At 48.2% G+C, this 13,501-nt stretch overlaps 1 protein-coding gene across 2 annotated transcripts in view; it reads left to right on the top strand.

The window, feature by feature from the left end:
- The first annotated feature begins 7,500 nt into the window (after positions 1–7,500).
- The window catches only part of DVL1 (dishevelled segment polarity protein 1), a 63,930-nt gene continuing 57,929 nt past the window's right edge, over positions 7,501–13,501 (top strand). Inside the window, exon 1 of one of the 2 annotated variants that reach the window (XM_034068183.1) lies at positions 7,501–7,877. In XM_034068183.1, coding sequence (XP_033924074.1) covers positions 7,708–7,877 — 170 coding nt within the window. In that variant the 5' untranslated portion in view covers positions 7,501–7,707. The remainder of the gene's footprint in view (positions 7,878–13,501) is intronic. The other variant, XM_034068182.1, reaches the window with a different exon arrangement.

Below are 13,501 nucleotides of genomic sequence, written 5' to 3'. Positions count from 1 at the left end.
GGGGATGGAGAATTCTGAGGTCTTTGCAGATGATGAAGTAGCTGTGGTCCAAGGAAAGCATCCCAGTCTAACAGTGAACAATGGGGAATGTGACCTGCAGCCTCGGACGTGTCTTGGCTGTTGTTCTTAGACACCTAAATCTCATTTCAGACCCTATCTCCCTCCTCCCCCAAACACCACTGATCTCAGCTGTTGTGTGACAGGGCTCACTTAGGCTCTTGACAAACTACTGGGTGTGATGGCTGAGTTACACTGGAGCTCAGCTCAGCTCCCACCTCTGCCAGAAGCTTGGGGTGAGACCTCCTGTGTACCAGAAGGAACCGAGTTGTCCATTTAGAAGCTGGGATATCAGTCCTCTTCAATGCACACCTTTTTTAGGAGTGGAAAACAGACCATGGCATTTTGCATAGATATTAATACTTCTCTCTGTTAAAGAATAAATATATTGGGGACCCTTATTTTTAATGTCTTCAGATATTACTAATAGAAAATAACAGCAGAGGTGGAGGTGAGAATTCCTGGGCAGATCCTGATCTTTGAGGCTGCCTTTGGCTGGATGTGATTGAAATCCCAGCCACATTCCTGCAGGTGTGTAAGGCTGCACTGGTTATTCCATCAGGCTGGCACAGTCTCAAGTAATTGTCAGTAATGTCTTCCCCCCTCCCTTTCATGTCTGTGAGTCAAAGGTTGGAGATCTTTACTTGCCAGTTCACACTGCTTAGCACAGCTCATATGGACACCAGCTCCAAGTGGGGTTACTCATAAACTCCAAAGGCATTTCAATATTTGATTTGACTTCTAGGCTGCAAAATAGCTTAGGGGGGAAAAATTAATGTGTTCTCTGAAACAAGTACTAGGAAGAGCTTTTATGAGTTCCTCATCCCTGCTTTGATCACTGCTTTGAGTTTGGGTAATGGGCAGACAGTGTAACCCTAGACAGGTCAAAATGAGAGTCCAAGCTGAGGCTCTGGCCCTCTTTGCTTCAGGAGCAGTATACGTTGTGTGACTGGACTGATGATCAGAGCAGTGGGTTTCAGAAGCAGCCTGCCACATCCTGTATGCAATTTAGTATGTTAAAGCTGTGCCTGAGAGAGGGCCAGGAGGGCTGCTGGATAGAAGCTGTGGTTCCAAACTGCTGAAAAGAGAGAGGAAGGAAATTCAGCACTAAACGGAAGAGTTTTGTGTGTTTATTCCTTAACACAGAGGGAGTATGAAAGGCTGTTTGCCCTTATATACAGGTGAGAAGCCATTTAGGTCCTTTACATATGCACTTTGTGTTCTGTCAGCTTTGGCATTGCCTTGAAGCTGATCTTATGTGAATACAGAAGACACAACTTGCAGTTAACCACTAGACTAGGGGCAGGACCCCTCTTTTCTGCTCCCACTCTGCCATAGGCTCAGTGCAAGTCCAAACAGGTTGGTTTTCTCTCTCATCTCAGCCTTTCCTTCCCCAACATGGGTCAATAACTTGCCTCTCATGGAGAAACAATCTTTAGGTATGTGCAGCACTTTGGTAGGTGTGCTTTGAGTTATCCCAAGTCATCTTCTCACTGTGCTAATGGAATGCTGCATCTTGATAAGACTTCTTTACCCATCACTTTGCAGGCTCTTGGCAGGCTTTGCCTCATCCTTGGTTTCCTGAGACATGCAGTTTATGTTCAGTTAGTTAAAATACTTATAACAAGCCCTCATCGTTTCGTACCAATCTCTTCTCAGTGGATACTCTATGGGCAGAGAAATGAAAGTCTCTATTAGGGTAATGCATGGACTGTAAGCCCTTGTTGTGGGACAAAGAAAGGTTGTGTGGCAGTGACTTTAAAAGGGGTTAAAACTGAGACTAGACCTAGAGCCCCCTCTTTCCAGCCCTGTGCGCGCTCTGCTTCCTCTCAAGACAGAGAGAACTTGTTCCCTAAGGTTGGGTTTTTTGTTGTAATAGAATTAATCCTCATTATTATTGTTACTTAACTTTTACCATTTATCATTGCTGTGTAACTCTCCTGACACTTAACAAATAAAGGAGAAAGGAGTTTCAAGTTAAGGCTGATTTTCTTTCTTGCTCTCAGCTATTAGCCAGCCTTAGCTAATTCTTCCCAATAGCTGTGCACTGTATTTCATCTTGGAACATCCGAAGGTGCTTGACAAAGTGCAGATGGGATGCAATCAGTTATTCCAGGCATTTCAATATGGTTTCCACATGGGACATCATCATGTGCCTTGGTCAGGGGGCTCACGGGCAAATTTTGCCCTTCTAAACGTGTCATTTAATGACCAGATCTGTGGCTGTAAATGGAGCTCAGGCCATCTATCAGAGATGAAGGCTGGCAGCTCCTTCATAGCACATAATTCTTCAGGTCCAGAAGGAAAGATAACACATCCTGCTGGAATAGTTAACTACGCAGCCCAAATTCCTCTTTTCCTTGCAGAACTAACACCTTGCTGCACATTCTGCTCTTGGAGGGCTTCCACCCACTAAGTAGTATCCCAGGTGGCATGACAGAGTTCTTCCAGGGACACTGGTGGAAACAGCTTGTGCTGCTGCTTGGATGGATGCTGCAGGCTGCAGGTGCAATCCAAGCAGGTTACAAAAGGAAGAAGTGGCAAAGAACTGCATTTAGCAAGCTGGGATTACCAACCAGCTTGCCTCACTCTGCAGAAAGGAACATTTTCTCTCTTATCTGGTTGGAAATCATCCTACAGCTGGTCTCCTGCCGCTTCATAACCACCTCTTCACTGGGGTGCATCACCCTGTGGAGCCTACTTGTGCTTTCTTAGATACCAGAGGGGGGAAAAAGAGAGAAAAACAGGTTAAAAGGGTCAGAGTTAAACACTGAGAAGTGCATGGGGAGTAGTTCCTTCTCCTTGGGCTCTCCTGAGAGCAAACTGGGTTCTTGAGCAGATGGAGCCATATACAATGAAGATCTCATCCAAAGGACCCTTTACTGTTACTGTGGTGGGACCTAACTGGTCAGCCACTGCTATAACCTCTAAGTGAGATTCATTGCAGCCAGGAGAAGCCAAAGGAGAGCTACCACAAAAGATACTTTGGGCAAAGTGAGATCATCCTGGAGCCAGTGCCAGTCCCACTGGGAATATCTGATGCAACAGTGTTTTTCTAAGGTTTAAACCTTAGAAAAGGTTTTTCCATCAGAAACTACCTTAGAAAAGGTAGTTCCATCAGAACCAGCTTGGTGCCACTCAGTGATTTGAAATGCTCAAACCCCTTGCCTTTTGCAATACATCTCCCATCTTTCCAGACTCATCTCCACTGGTTGGATTGTTGCTTTGAAGGAGGGGTGAGTGCCAAGACAGAAGTTAGGAGCATTTCTGCAGCAGGGTTAGGGAGGTTGATGCCATACTGTCTGAATATCCGATTTTTCACTTGAGATTTGCTGTTGCTGGGAGACCTTGAAAGGACAGGAACATAGTTTGTGAGTATAAATGTACTACAGGATCGCACTGTAACAGAACTGAGATGTAGCAGTAACTGAACAGTCATCAGTAAACTCAAGTCAGATGAGAAAGAGACTGAAACTGAAGGAGACACTCTTCCTTCCTATGACTCCCATAAGCTGTGCCCATCTGCTGACAACATTGCTTCATGTTTTCCATTACATGCTTCTAATGTCTTCTTAGTAGTCCCCGTGGAGCACCAGCATGAATGTTGTCCTCTATTCTCTACCCAGTGCCTCATTCCTGCAGACCTCTAGGGCACTATCCCTCCGTAACCCACATTCCTCAGTGAAGAGGGGTTTGGAAATGTCACTACAAATACCCCCAGGTTTATGTGTATTTGAATCCGGTGGCAATGAAAACCCTCAGGAGTGTGGAGAGCAGATTGCTGCACTCTGAGTCTTTTGCTTCCCTCTAGTGTTTAATGTCTTGATTTTCTTCTAAGCTATACACTCTTGAGTTGTGCCATGACCTGACTGTGCCCAAGGGCTGCACAGGGGAAGAATAAAAGGAAATAAACCTTGCAGGTCTTTCAGACCAGATCCATGGGTAGCATAAACTGACTTGGATTGCATCGTGCTGACATGTACCATGTTAGAAGCCAGCCCAGCATCGTAATGCTAAGCACATCCAGACTTGGTGGTTGCAGTTCTCTCTTTTAGGATCATTTCCATGTTTAGCTCTGAATTCTGCAGTGATGCTAATGATGCCTGTGTGAATTGGTGGAATGTGATGGGATCTTTGCACCGGGGATGAAGAGCAGCTGCAGAACTTGTTTTCTGAATGTGCTGAAAGTCTTCACAGTATGGGGAAACTTAGGATCTCTGAAGAGGAAGAACAAGCTGGCTAACATTTCCTGTGCTGTTCATTCAGACACCAGCTCCTGCCACATCCCTTCAGCAATAGAAGTCCAAACTCCATTTCTCCTTCCATTTTCGAACAGTGGTGATTTTGGAGGAAATACTTAAGAAATATAAGGATTAAATGAACTGATGGGGCTCAGTGCTTTGCCAACCCTGATTTTATGTCTCTAGGTCTCTGTGATCTCAATCTGTGAGGAACTTTCCCTGGCTAATGGGTGTTGTCAGTTTAGTTTCTAATACATCCTTACTAATGGCTTCCTTGTAGGTACCATCAGTCCTACAAGTGGCAGTAAAGGGTGGGAAGCTTGCAGTGCTGCTGCCCACGTTGATCCTGCTGTGTTGCTGAAACAAATGAGAACAGGTCTTCACTTCCCAGGGTTGACTCTCCAAGTGGAAGCACTCCTATCAAACCTGATTTCATTGACATGAGCAGCAAACCTGCCAGCGACTGACTCTTGAGACAAAATAATCCCCAGAGTGTGATGGGCTTTTTGAATTCCCTGAGACAAGCAACAACCCTCACTGTAATTCAAAGGATGGTGTCTTAAAAGAGCTTGCTCATTCTCTGCGTGGTAATGAAGTGCACTGCTCTGTGCATGAAGAAAAGGGTGAGCAGCTTTTATGCCTCAGGACACTACCTGCTCCCTGCAGGGGTCAGCAAGACTATTTGCTGTCATAGGGAGCACAGCTCTAATAACAAGAGATTTTATGCCTTATATTTACTTTCCACTGAAGTGTTAAGGCCTGAGCTCCACAAGAAGCAAGGTATTAGCCCCGATGGCCCAGTGAAGGTGCTGTATTCTGCATTCCCATGTCCACTCTTTAATTGGATTAGCTTGGGGTTTGACTGGAACATGAAAGTGGGTTATCTGCTCTCTTCTGTGCTTTACGGGGACACAGAAAGCTTTTTGTGAGTCATGATCCAGTCTTATCATGTCTGTTCCAAAGTAGTCATCTGACAATTATACAACTCATTATCTTTTCAGTTGTCAAAAGTAAAAGCAGAGCTAATAGAGCAAGAGCAGAGCTCTCTGCAGATTCAGCCTTTGTGTGGCTACCACCTGGGTCCCTGAGGAATTGAGGAGGTCATTAAGTATGAACTGAAGAGACCAAAGGGCTGGATGTTAATATTGTGCCTGAGCTTCATACTGCATAAAACTACATAAAGCTCAATATCTCAGAAAGTACAGCTTGTACTGGGGTTATCTCACAGTTCTGCCAAAGGAAGCCTTCCTCTTTCTGGCTCAGAGATCCTTGTGTGTGGTAGAATTGATGGATTAATGGCATTCTTTCCATACCAAGAGTGCTCGCAGGTGCTTGCAGAACCATAGGAGGACAAAGCTGAGTGCATGGTTTTACAGAAAACTACAATACTTTATGCCTTACTCTATTAGGATTCCAAAAAGGAAGGAGTGAGAGTGATTAACCATCGGTGGCTACAGTTTGAAGTGTACCAAGTTGGTCATTCCTGACTTAAAGCAGTACCAAATCACTAGTTACATGATGGAGATTAGGGCCATGCCTTTACTCTTCTGTTGATCTTACCCTGCCTGATGATCACACAAGCATTCAGGTCCAGCAGAGATGTGATGAGTGCTGGTAGTGTCAGCAGATGAGCAAATCCCTGGAGTTGGAGAACCCCAGTGAATGCAATTGCTTCTCTGTACCTGGAATGGCTGCAGGTAGTGGGTGATGTTTTCATGTCTCAGTGTCGTTAAACCTTGTTGTGGATTAACAGTGCTACCAGATCAGGGTCTGCATAGGGGCGTTTGGCTCTGGTAGCGGGATCGCAGTGTTCTGTGGTAGCGCTGGTGGGAGCTGGGCACTGGTAATGATTAAACTTAATATGGGTAAATAAATGGACAATAATAGATAGCAATGATGTTAACAGACCTTTTGGCAGCCCCTCTTCGTGGCTCTCGTTTCATGCTGCTAGAAGAATCCTTGCAGTGCCACAGGTAATTCAGCCACTGAGCTGTGGTTTGCCCCTCCACAGAAAGCAGCTGAACATAGAGAATGAATGTCCTCTTTCATTGAAAGGGAACAAGAATGTCATTAGCTTGGGATTTTCCTGGAGAAGTCCTGTTGAATGAACAAAGGATTCCTTGAGACCTGAGCACACTGTTCCGAGACCTGCATTTGCTGTGGGCATTTTGGGGCATTTCTAGAAAGAAAGGGGAACTCTTCCCAAATACCTCACCTGCAGAACATGGTGCTCCAAAGGTTTTCCTCTAGACTGTGTGCTCCAAGACACACGTATCTCACCTGGAATATAGACTCTTGTTGTCTGTGGAATTCAGGGGGTTATAGATATCCAGAACACAGTGATGGGATCACCAGTACTCACAACTGCCTGACATGAGGATGGAGCTGGGACGGGCTGGGCTCTGCTCCCAAGGGATGGGACAAGAGGAACTGGCCTCAAGCTGCACCAGGGCAGGTTTAGATGGAGCTGAGGAACAATTCCTGCCCCAAAGGGTGCTCGGGCATTGGAACAGGCTGCCCAGGGCAGGGCTGCAGTCACTGTCTTAGACTAGAGTGGGTATATGCATAGTAACGTGCCTGCTGTCATGCGAACAGGGATGCTGAAGGATACAGAGGAGTTTGTACAATGCTGGGGGGTCTGCACTGGGGAAGCATTTATGAATTCCTAAAAGGAGAAGATCAGGAGGGAGCTGCAGGGACCAGAGAGTGTTTATGTTAAGGCCAGGTTGGATAAAGCCTTGGGTGATATGGTTTAGTGCGAGGTGTCCCTGCCCATGGCAGGGGGGTTGGAACTGGATGATCTTAAGGTCCTTTCCAACCCTAACTATTCTATGATTCTATGTGACCTATTGGGAACATTGACTGGGATGTTGAGCGGTTTTCCTAGGCCAAACACTGGGCTGTTCGTACCAAGAGAGCATCTCCTGTGCTCGGACAAACCCCTGCCGCCCTCAGAGGCACCCGAGCCCCTTCCCCTGCGCGCTTTGGGGTCGAAAAGTGGGTTTTAAGGCAAAACCCGAGCGCCCATCGCGCCCCGTGTGTGCCGCCGCGCCAGCAGGGGGCAGTGAGCGCGGGGGTCCCGTGAGGCGGCCGAGCGCCCCCGCCTCCCTTCACCCCCCTCCCCGCCGCCTCCTCTCCCTCATCGCGGGGCCGCGGGTTCGCGGTGCGGGGGGAGCGGCGGCGGCGGCCGCAGGATGCAGGCGGGGCGGGCGGCAGCAGCCGGCTGCCGTTCCGGGGCCGGGCAGCTAGAGAGCAGTGCAGGGAGCGGAATCCGGCCCGAGGAGCCCGTGCGCGGCGGCGGAGCTGCTCCCTTCCTGTCGGGGGCGGCTCTGGGCCCGAGGCCGTGAGAGGAGCCGAGCGGCGGCGGAGGCCCGGGCCGGCTCCCGTCCGCTGCTCCCCTCCTTCTCCCATGGCGGAGACTAAGATCATTTACCACATAGACGAGGAGGAGACTCCGTACCTGGTGAAGCTGCCGGTGCCGCCGGAGAAAGTCACTCTGGCCGATTTCAAGAATGTGCTCAGCAACCGGCCCGTGCACAGCTACAAGTTCTTCTTCAAGTCCATGGACCAGGATTTCGGGTGAGCGGACCCCTCCTCTGTCCCCCCTTCCCCGCTGACAGCCCGAGGGGAGGGCTCTCCGCCTCCCTCGGCACCTGCCTGGCTGCCGCCGGGCTCCGGGCTCCCCGCCGGCTGCGGCCCTGCACGCCCGGCGCTAGGCCCCGGCCCCCGGCACCGGGGGAAGCCGGCAGTGCCGCCGCTAACATGGCGGCCCGGCCCGGCCCCTGCTGCCGCCGCCTCACCCCGCGGTCGCACCGGGGCTGACAGCGCAGCCGGAGCCCCCCGAGGCCTCTCGGTTTGTGCTCGGGCCGGGGTCCCCCCCGGCAGAGCTGTTACGGTGTGGGTGAGGCCCGGAGGGGGTCTGGAAGATGGGGCTGGAAGGGGAGCGGAGGGGCCGGTTGGGTGCTGAGCGGTCAGTGATCGGAACCACCGCTTCCTGACACCACCACCGAGGGGTTTCACTGCTGGGGGAGCAGGAGGAGACAAGGGCCAGGCTTTCAAACGACCCCGGTGACCCTGTAGGCCGAATTCCCAGCTGGAGCTCGGGGTGTTTGCCGTGGGTCTCAGCCCTGCACAGCGATGTGGGTTGTGTGCCACTGGGCTTACTTACAGCCCTCGTAAAATAGAGCAATACAAATGCGCTTGACAGCTGGCCTGTCACTTCCAAATGTATTAATCCTCTTGTAGCAAATCACTTTGTACTCGCATCCGTCACTGCCCAGGCTGGTTTACATATGTAAGTGCCTTGTCAGTGAAAAAGAGCAGGTTTGTGGGACACTAACACAGCCCTGACTGAAATAACGCTGTGGTTGAGGTGTGGGGTTTACGTTTGGTGAGACAGATCCCAAACATCCTTTTACACCTTGTGTATCCGCTGTCTTACCCGAGACTCCCAACCTTTCATGTTAATTGTGTTCTTATCCATGGTGGAAAAGCGGCTATTGTTTGTTGACATGTGTTTCTGCTGTGGCGAGCTGTTGGGATTGGTGTGTTGCTGCAGGAGTTGTTCATGGATTGGCTTCTTGTTCTTCTGGATTGTGCAAACAAGTTTCTTGGGATGCAGCTACACAAACTGTTTGCTGTCAAAAGAAAGGCTGGGAAATCGCCTCTCTGTCAGTTCTTCCCCTTCCTCCTCTAGTGACAGGGACACCCAACCCTGCTGTGGTTGTGGACAGTCCAGCTCTTCCGTTTGGGTGGCACAACCTCAATAAAGGGTGTTGGGGTTGTTGTGCCTTCGGTGCCGGTGCTGCAGAGTTGTAGTGCTGGGAACATCTCTAATGCCTTTGGGCTGTTCCTGAGCTTGGACCAGGGAACAGAGTAATCCTATGGTGGATTCTCTTTAGGTCTTGAAACTGGGGTGAACATTGTCTGTTATCCTTGTATTGCCCTGGCAATGGAGATGGGGAAGGTGCAGGGCTGCAAGTAGGTGATGAGGATTAGGACCTGTACGTTCTGTATCTCTTATTGAAGCTCTAATCTCAAATACAGGTGCTGAATGCATTAGGGTGGTGATGCGCTGCTTGAGACAGGTAGAAGTAACTGCACGTGGTGGCTCTTGCAAGTCAAGGAGCTGTCAGCCAAACTATTGTTGCTTTTGTTTGTCAGCCGCATTTGTGTTCCTCTCTGGACCCTATATACTGCTGAAAACCAGGGAATGAGCAGAAAACTCACCTGAACCGTGGCTGTCTCAGCAAGTGTTCATAGTAAATAAGGTTTCCTTTTCATCATCTCGTCTTCAAGCCGACTTTACTTGGTGTTGCAAATAGGTCATAGGAGATGCAGTTGCCAGTAACCATAACCCCATCGTGTGTCTGATTTCTACTCCTGTGCCTGGAAATGTTCTCCCCAGCAATTCCTTGCTGTGTGTTCTCTAAGTGGTCCTTGAGCATGAGCAACAGGCGTGGTTTGCTTTTAAAGGCAGTGCTGCACAGTGCTGGTCTCCCGTTGCTGCTCTATGGCTGTGTGGAGCTATGACTTGGCATGGTGACCGCTGCTTGGCAGCGTGGTTTGTAAATCCCGCTGTGGAGTGAAAAGTACTTCTTGTGTTAGGAAAGCAAATGTTTTCCTGGAGATGTGGAGCCTCCTTGAGAAGCCAGTGATCAGGAACTGACTTTGCAGTGCTGCACATGTTGTTGTAATTAAGGCACAGCCTTTCCTGGACCCTGGAATAATGTCATAAATAAGAGTGTTCAAAAACAGTGGATGTGTTGATTTGTTTCTAGCTGGGAAAGATAGAGCTGCTAAGGGTTGGGATGGAGTTGGGTTGGGGATGTGGAGCCACTGCCTTCTGAAATGCAGCAGTTATGTTTTGGGTACCTGGGCTGAGCAACCAGCCTGCTTTCAGCTTTGCTTCTCAGAGGGTGTGGGAGAAGAAAGGTGTAGGAGGGGTATATTTCCTTCTGGATTTGTTATAGTTTCATTTACTGCTCTGCCTTTCAGTCTTGATGTTACACTATCCGTAAAGCTGTGGAAAACAGACCCAGTGGGGATGCTTCATCTTGATTTTCCTGGTAACATTACTTTGACATAAACCCACCTTTCCCTGTGCCATTTCATTCCCAGGGGTGCACTAACACTTGTTGGAATGGACCCGTCTTGACACTGAAAGCCCATGTGTCCTGCTGAACTCCACGTGGACACAGGATGATGTTTTTAAGATGCAGGATGTCCAACTGGGTTCTGACTTGAAAGCTTAACTCTTAGAAGTGCTTTGTAGCTTCTGTGCTTTTCTAGTCAGTGGGAAATTAAGCCAGGACATTATAGGATCAGACCCATTGATGTGTCAGCCTCCACCAGCAATGACATTGAGGAGAGGTGACGTTTGTGATACATGTTTTCTAGACAAGCAGCTGTGTCATCAGTTGTTTAGTTGCTTGCAGCAACTCATTCCTTCCTCTCAGGGGAAGAGCTCCGGGGTCACTTCCCAGCACTGAAACTCTTGATTCTGGGGTTGCAGCCACACACAGCCCTGCAGTAATGCATAATACAGTGATGCATAATGCAGTTCTGCTGGTTCTTTGATGGTGGCAAAATGACAATAGAAATAAAGCTAGTTTGGGCTCTCAGACTGAAACTCTGACAAATACATAAACTGTTGGATCTAAATGATACAAAATGAATCTGTGTGAGGTTGTTAATCCTCTATAAGAGGAATTCCTGACTGTCTGCTCTTAAACATTTGTTATTTGCAGAGCTTTTCTTGTGAAACACTATCACTAACTCCCCAAAATGCCTAAGTATCCATGTGTATGATCTGTTCAGTTGATGTATCACCAGGGAAGGAACTGCTGATGGTGTCTTTCAGTACCGTGGGATGGGAAGAGCAAGTCAGTCTTGGGCTCTGCAGTCTTTATCCATCAGACACCACAATCTGTTCTGCCATCCTCCTGGGTGAGGTTCAAGTCCTCATTCTTTCCATTGTGTGAACTAATACTCTTTTGATTATACTTCTTTAGGGAGTACTTTGAGGAGTGGCTTTTTAGGCATTCCTTTGGTATCAGGAAAAGAACTTCCTTTTAAACTGCACTTTGAGGTGCAGTTGTTCCTTGTGCAGAACTTGATTTGCTTGGTATTCCATGTGCTGAAAGCTGGCGAGCAAAATGGGATTTAAAGCAGCAGGAATCAGGTTTGGGATTATGAGCTGAATGTGGCAATCTCTGATACAAGAGGAGCCTGAGAAGCACTGCTTTGTGTCTTTTCTCATGCAGGCAATGTACCCTCTCTGTTCTCATCCTTGCCTTAAGAGGGGCCCTAACTGAGAGTCCTCCTAACAGGAGTCCTAAGTGACAAGTGTCTTGCTGTGGAGGTTTTGGGTTGAGTTGTGCTTGGAAAGCATGTTTCCATGCTTGTTCAGGGATAAGGCAGCACACTGGACAAAAGGGTAGGATCCTGCCTCTTAGGAGGACTGTGCTGTGCTGTGGAGTAGCAAGAGCATAGTTTTGGGATGGGGTTTATTGGTAGTTCTTGCAAACAGGATTTTAATGAGGTATTTTTGCTGGTCATTTTAAGGAGATCCCCTCAAGACTAAAGAGCAGCATGAAAGGATGCCCACCTCCATACTTGTTTGAAAGCTGAACAAGCAGGTGACAGAGGCTCAGATAGGTCAGTTACAGGTAGGAATTTGTCTTTTTTGTAGCAGAATAAAATGAAAGCAAGTGATTTGTATTTGCATTAGCAGATCTGGAGCTGGTAGATTCATGTGCAGAGGGGGCTAAAAATAACAGCTTAGGAAAATGATCTTTGCAGCTCTGTGACAAGGACTGATGCCCACAGTCTGTATGGATCAGAGCTAGGCAAGGGGACATTGAGGGAACTAGCTGTATGAATGGAGAGTCAGGAATACTCCACAGACTGCAAGGCTGGATGGATATCCACAGGGTGGATGTGAAGGTCTAAAGAGCACTCGGAGGAGTCAAGATGATGTGCAGGCTGCTGACCTGAATGATGAGCAGATAGGAAGAGGTGTGCCATATGGCCTTGAAATATAACCAAGGTGATCTTTACAAAGCAGCCATGTAGGATCTGTGTGCTGGTTTTCCCATGTGCATCTCTGTCTCCTTCCTGTTTAGTCTCTTTTACCCTCAGTGTTATTGAGGGAGCAGGGTGCTTTTAGGAGGGGTGAATGAGTAAGGAAGTGATTCTGTGAGGGTAAAGCTAATGGAAGCAGGAAGATCTGTGTCCTTGCAGTGTTAACTCTCTGTATTTGCTCTGTTATCTCAGGCTGCGTCATCAATCAATAGATACCCAAAGATCTGAGGTACAGGCAGGCTGAGAAAAAGCCAGCAGTTTACTTGGGCACAAGGTTAAAAAGGGTTGGCAATTACTGCTGGTAATTCACATATTTCACAATATAGATCCTTGCAAATGCCTGTGCCCTGTTTACTGAACTTAACTATTGGATAGCAAGTGTGCTTGAACAGATGGAGCAACTTTTAAAGGTGTTTCTTATCCTGTACCCTTTTTGGCCAGGTTTGCCTGTCTGTAGGCTAGAAAGGAATGATTGTGTCAGAGTCAGAGCTGCCTGCAGGTCAGGCTGGGACAGCTCTGATGTAAACAGCCATGGCTGACCAAGGAAATGCATGCAAGGCATGCTCCAGCCCATGGCTGAGATTCATGACCCTTCCCTCTGCTGCTGCCAGCTTTGCTCTGGAAGGCTGTAGCAGGGTGTGTGGCAGCGCTGAAGCTCTCAGGCAGAGCCTGGTGAAGTCACTGAGACTGTCTCTGAAATGCACTGAATCTTGAGCCAGTTTCTTGCTGAACTGTTGTGTCAGGTGGACAGTCCTGGTTGGGATGTGGAGCTCGCTGTGGGTGCAGTGGGAGGATGCTTTCCCCATAAACCCCATGATGCTGAAGCAGATTGAGGAGATGCTTGGGGTTTTATTAGTCCTTTGAGACAGGTAATAAAACTGAGTGTGGTGACTCTGGTTTTACAGTTCAGTGGGTTAGTGATGGTTCTTCCCAGCCTTCATCCCACTTAGCATGGTCTGTTGCATACTTAAATCACAGAACCAGTTAGGTTGGAAAAGACCTTCCAGATTACTGAGCCCAACCATTAACCTGGCACTGCCAAATCCACGACTAAACCATGTCCTTAAGTGTCCCTAAGTTCTTAAATTTCAGCTTGATTCAATCAAATAAACTTGGAA

Source organism: Melopsittacus undulatus, chromosome 12 (genome assembly GCF_012275295.1).
Source record: "Melopsittacus undulatus isolate bMelUnd1 chromosome 12, bMelUnd1.mat.Z, whole genome shotgun sequence".
NCBI classification, from domain to species: Eukaryota; Metazoa; Chordata; class Aves; order Psittaciformes; family Psittaculidae; genus Melopsittacus; species Melopsittacus undulatus.
The sequence above is the reverse complement of the archived record's forward strand: the minus strand, read 5'-3'. Positions and strand labels throughout refer to the sequence as shown.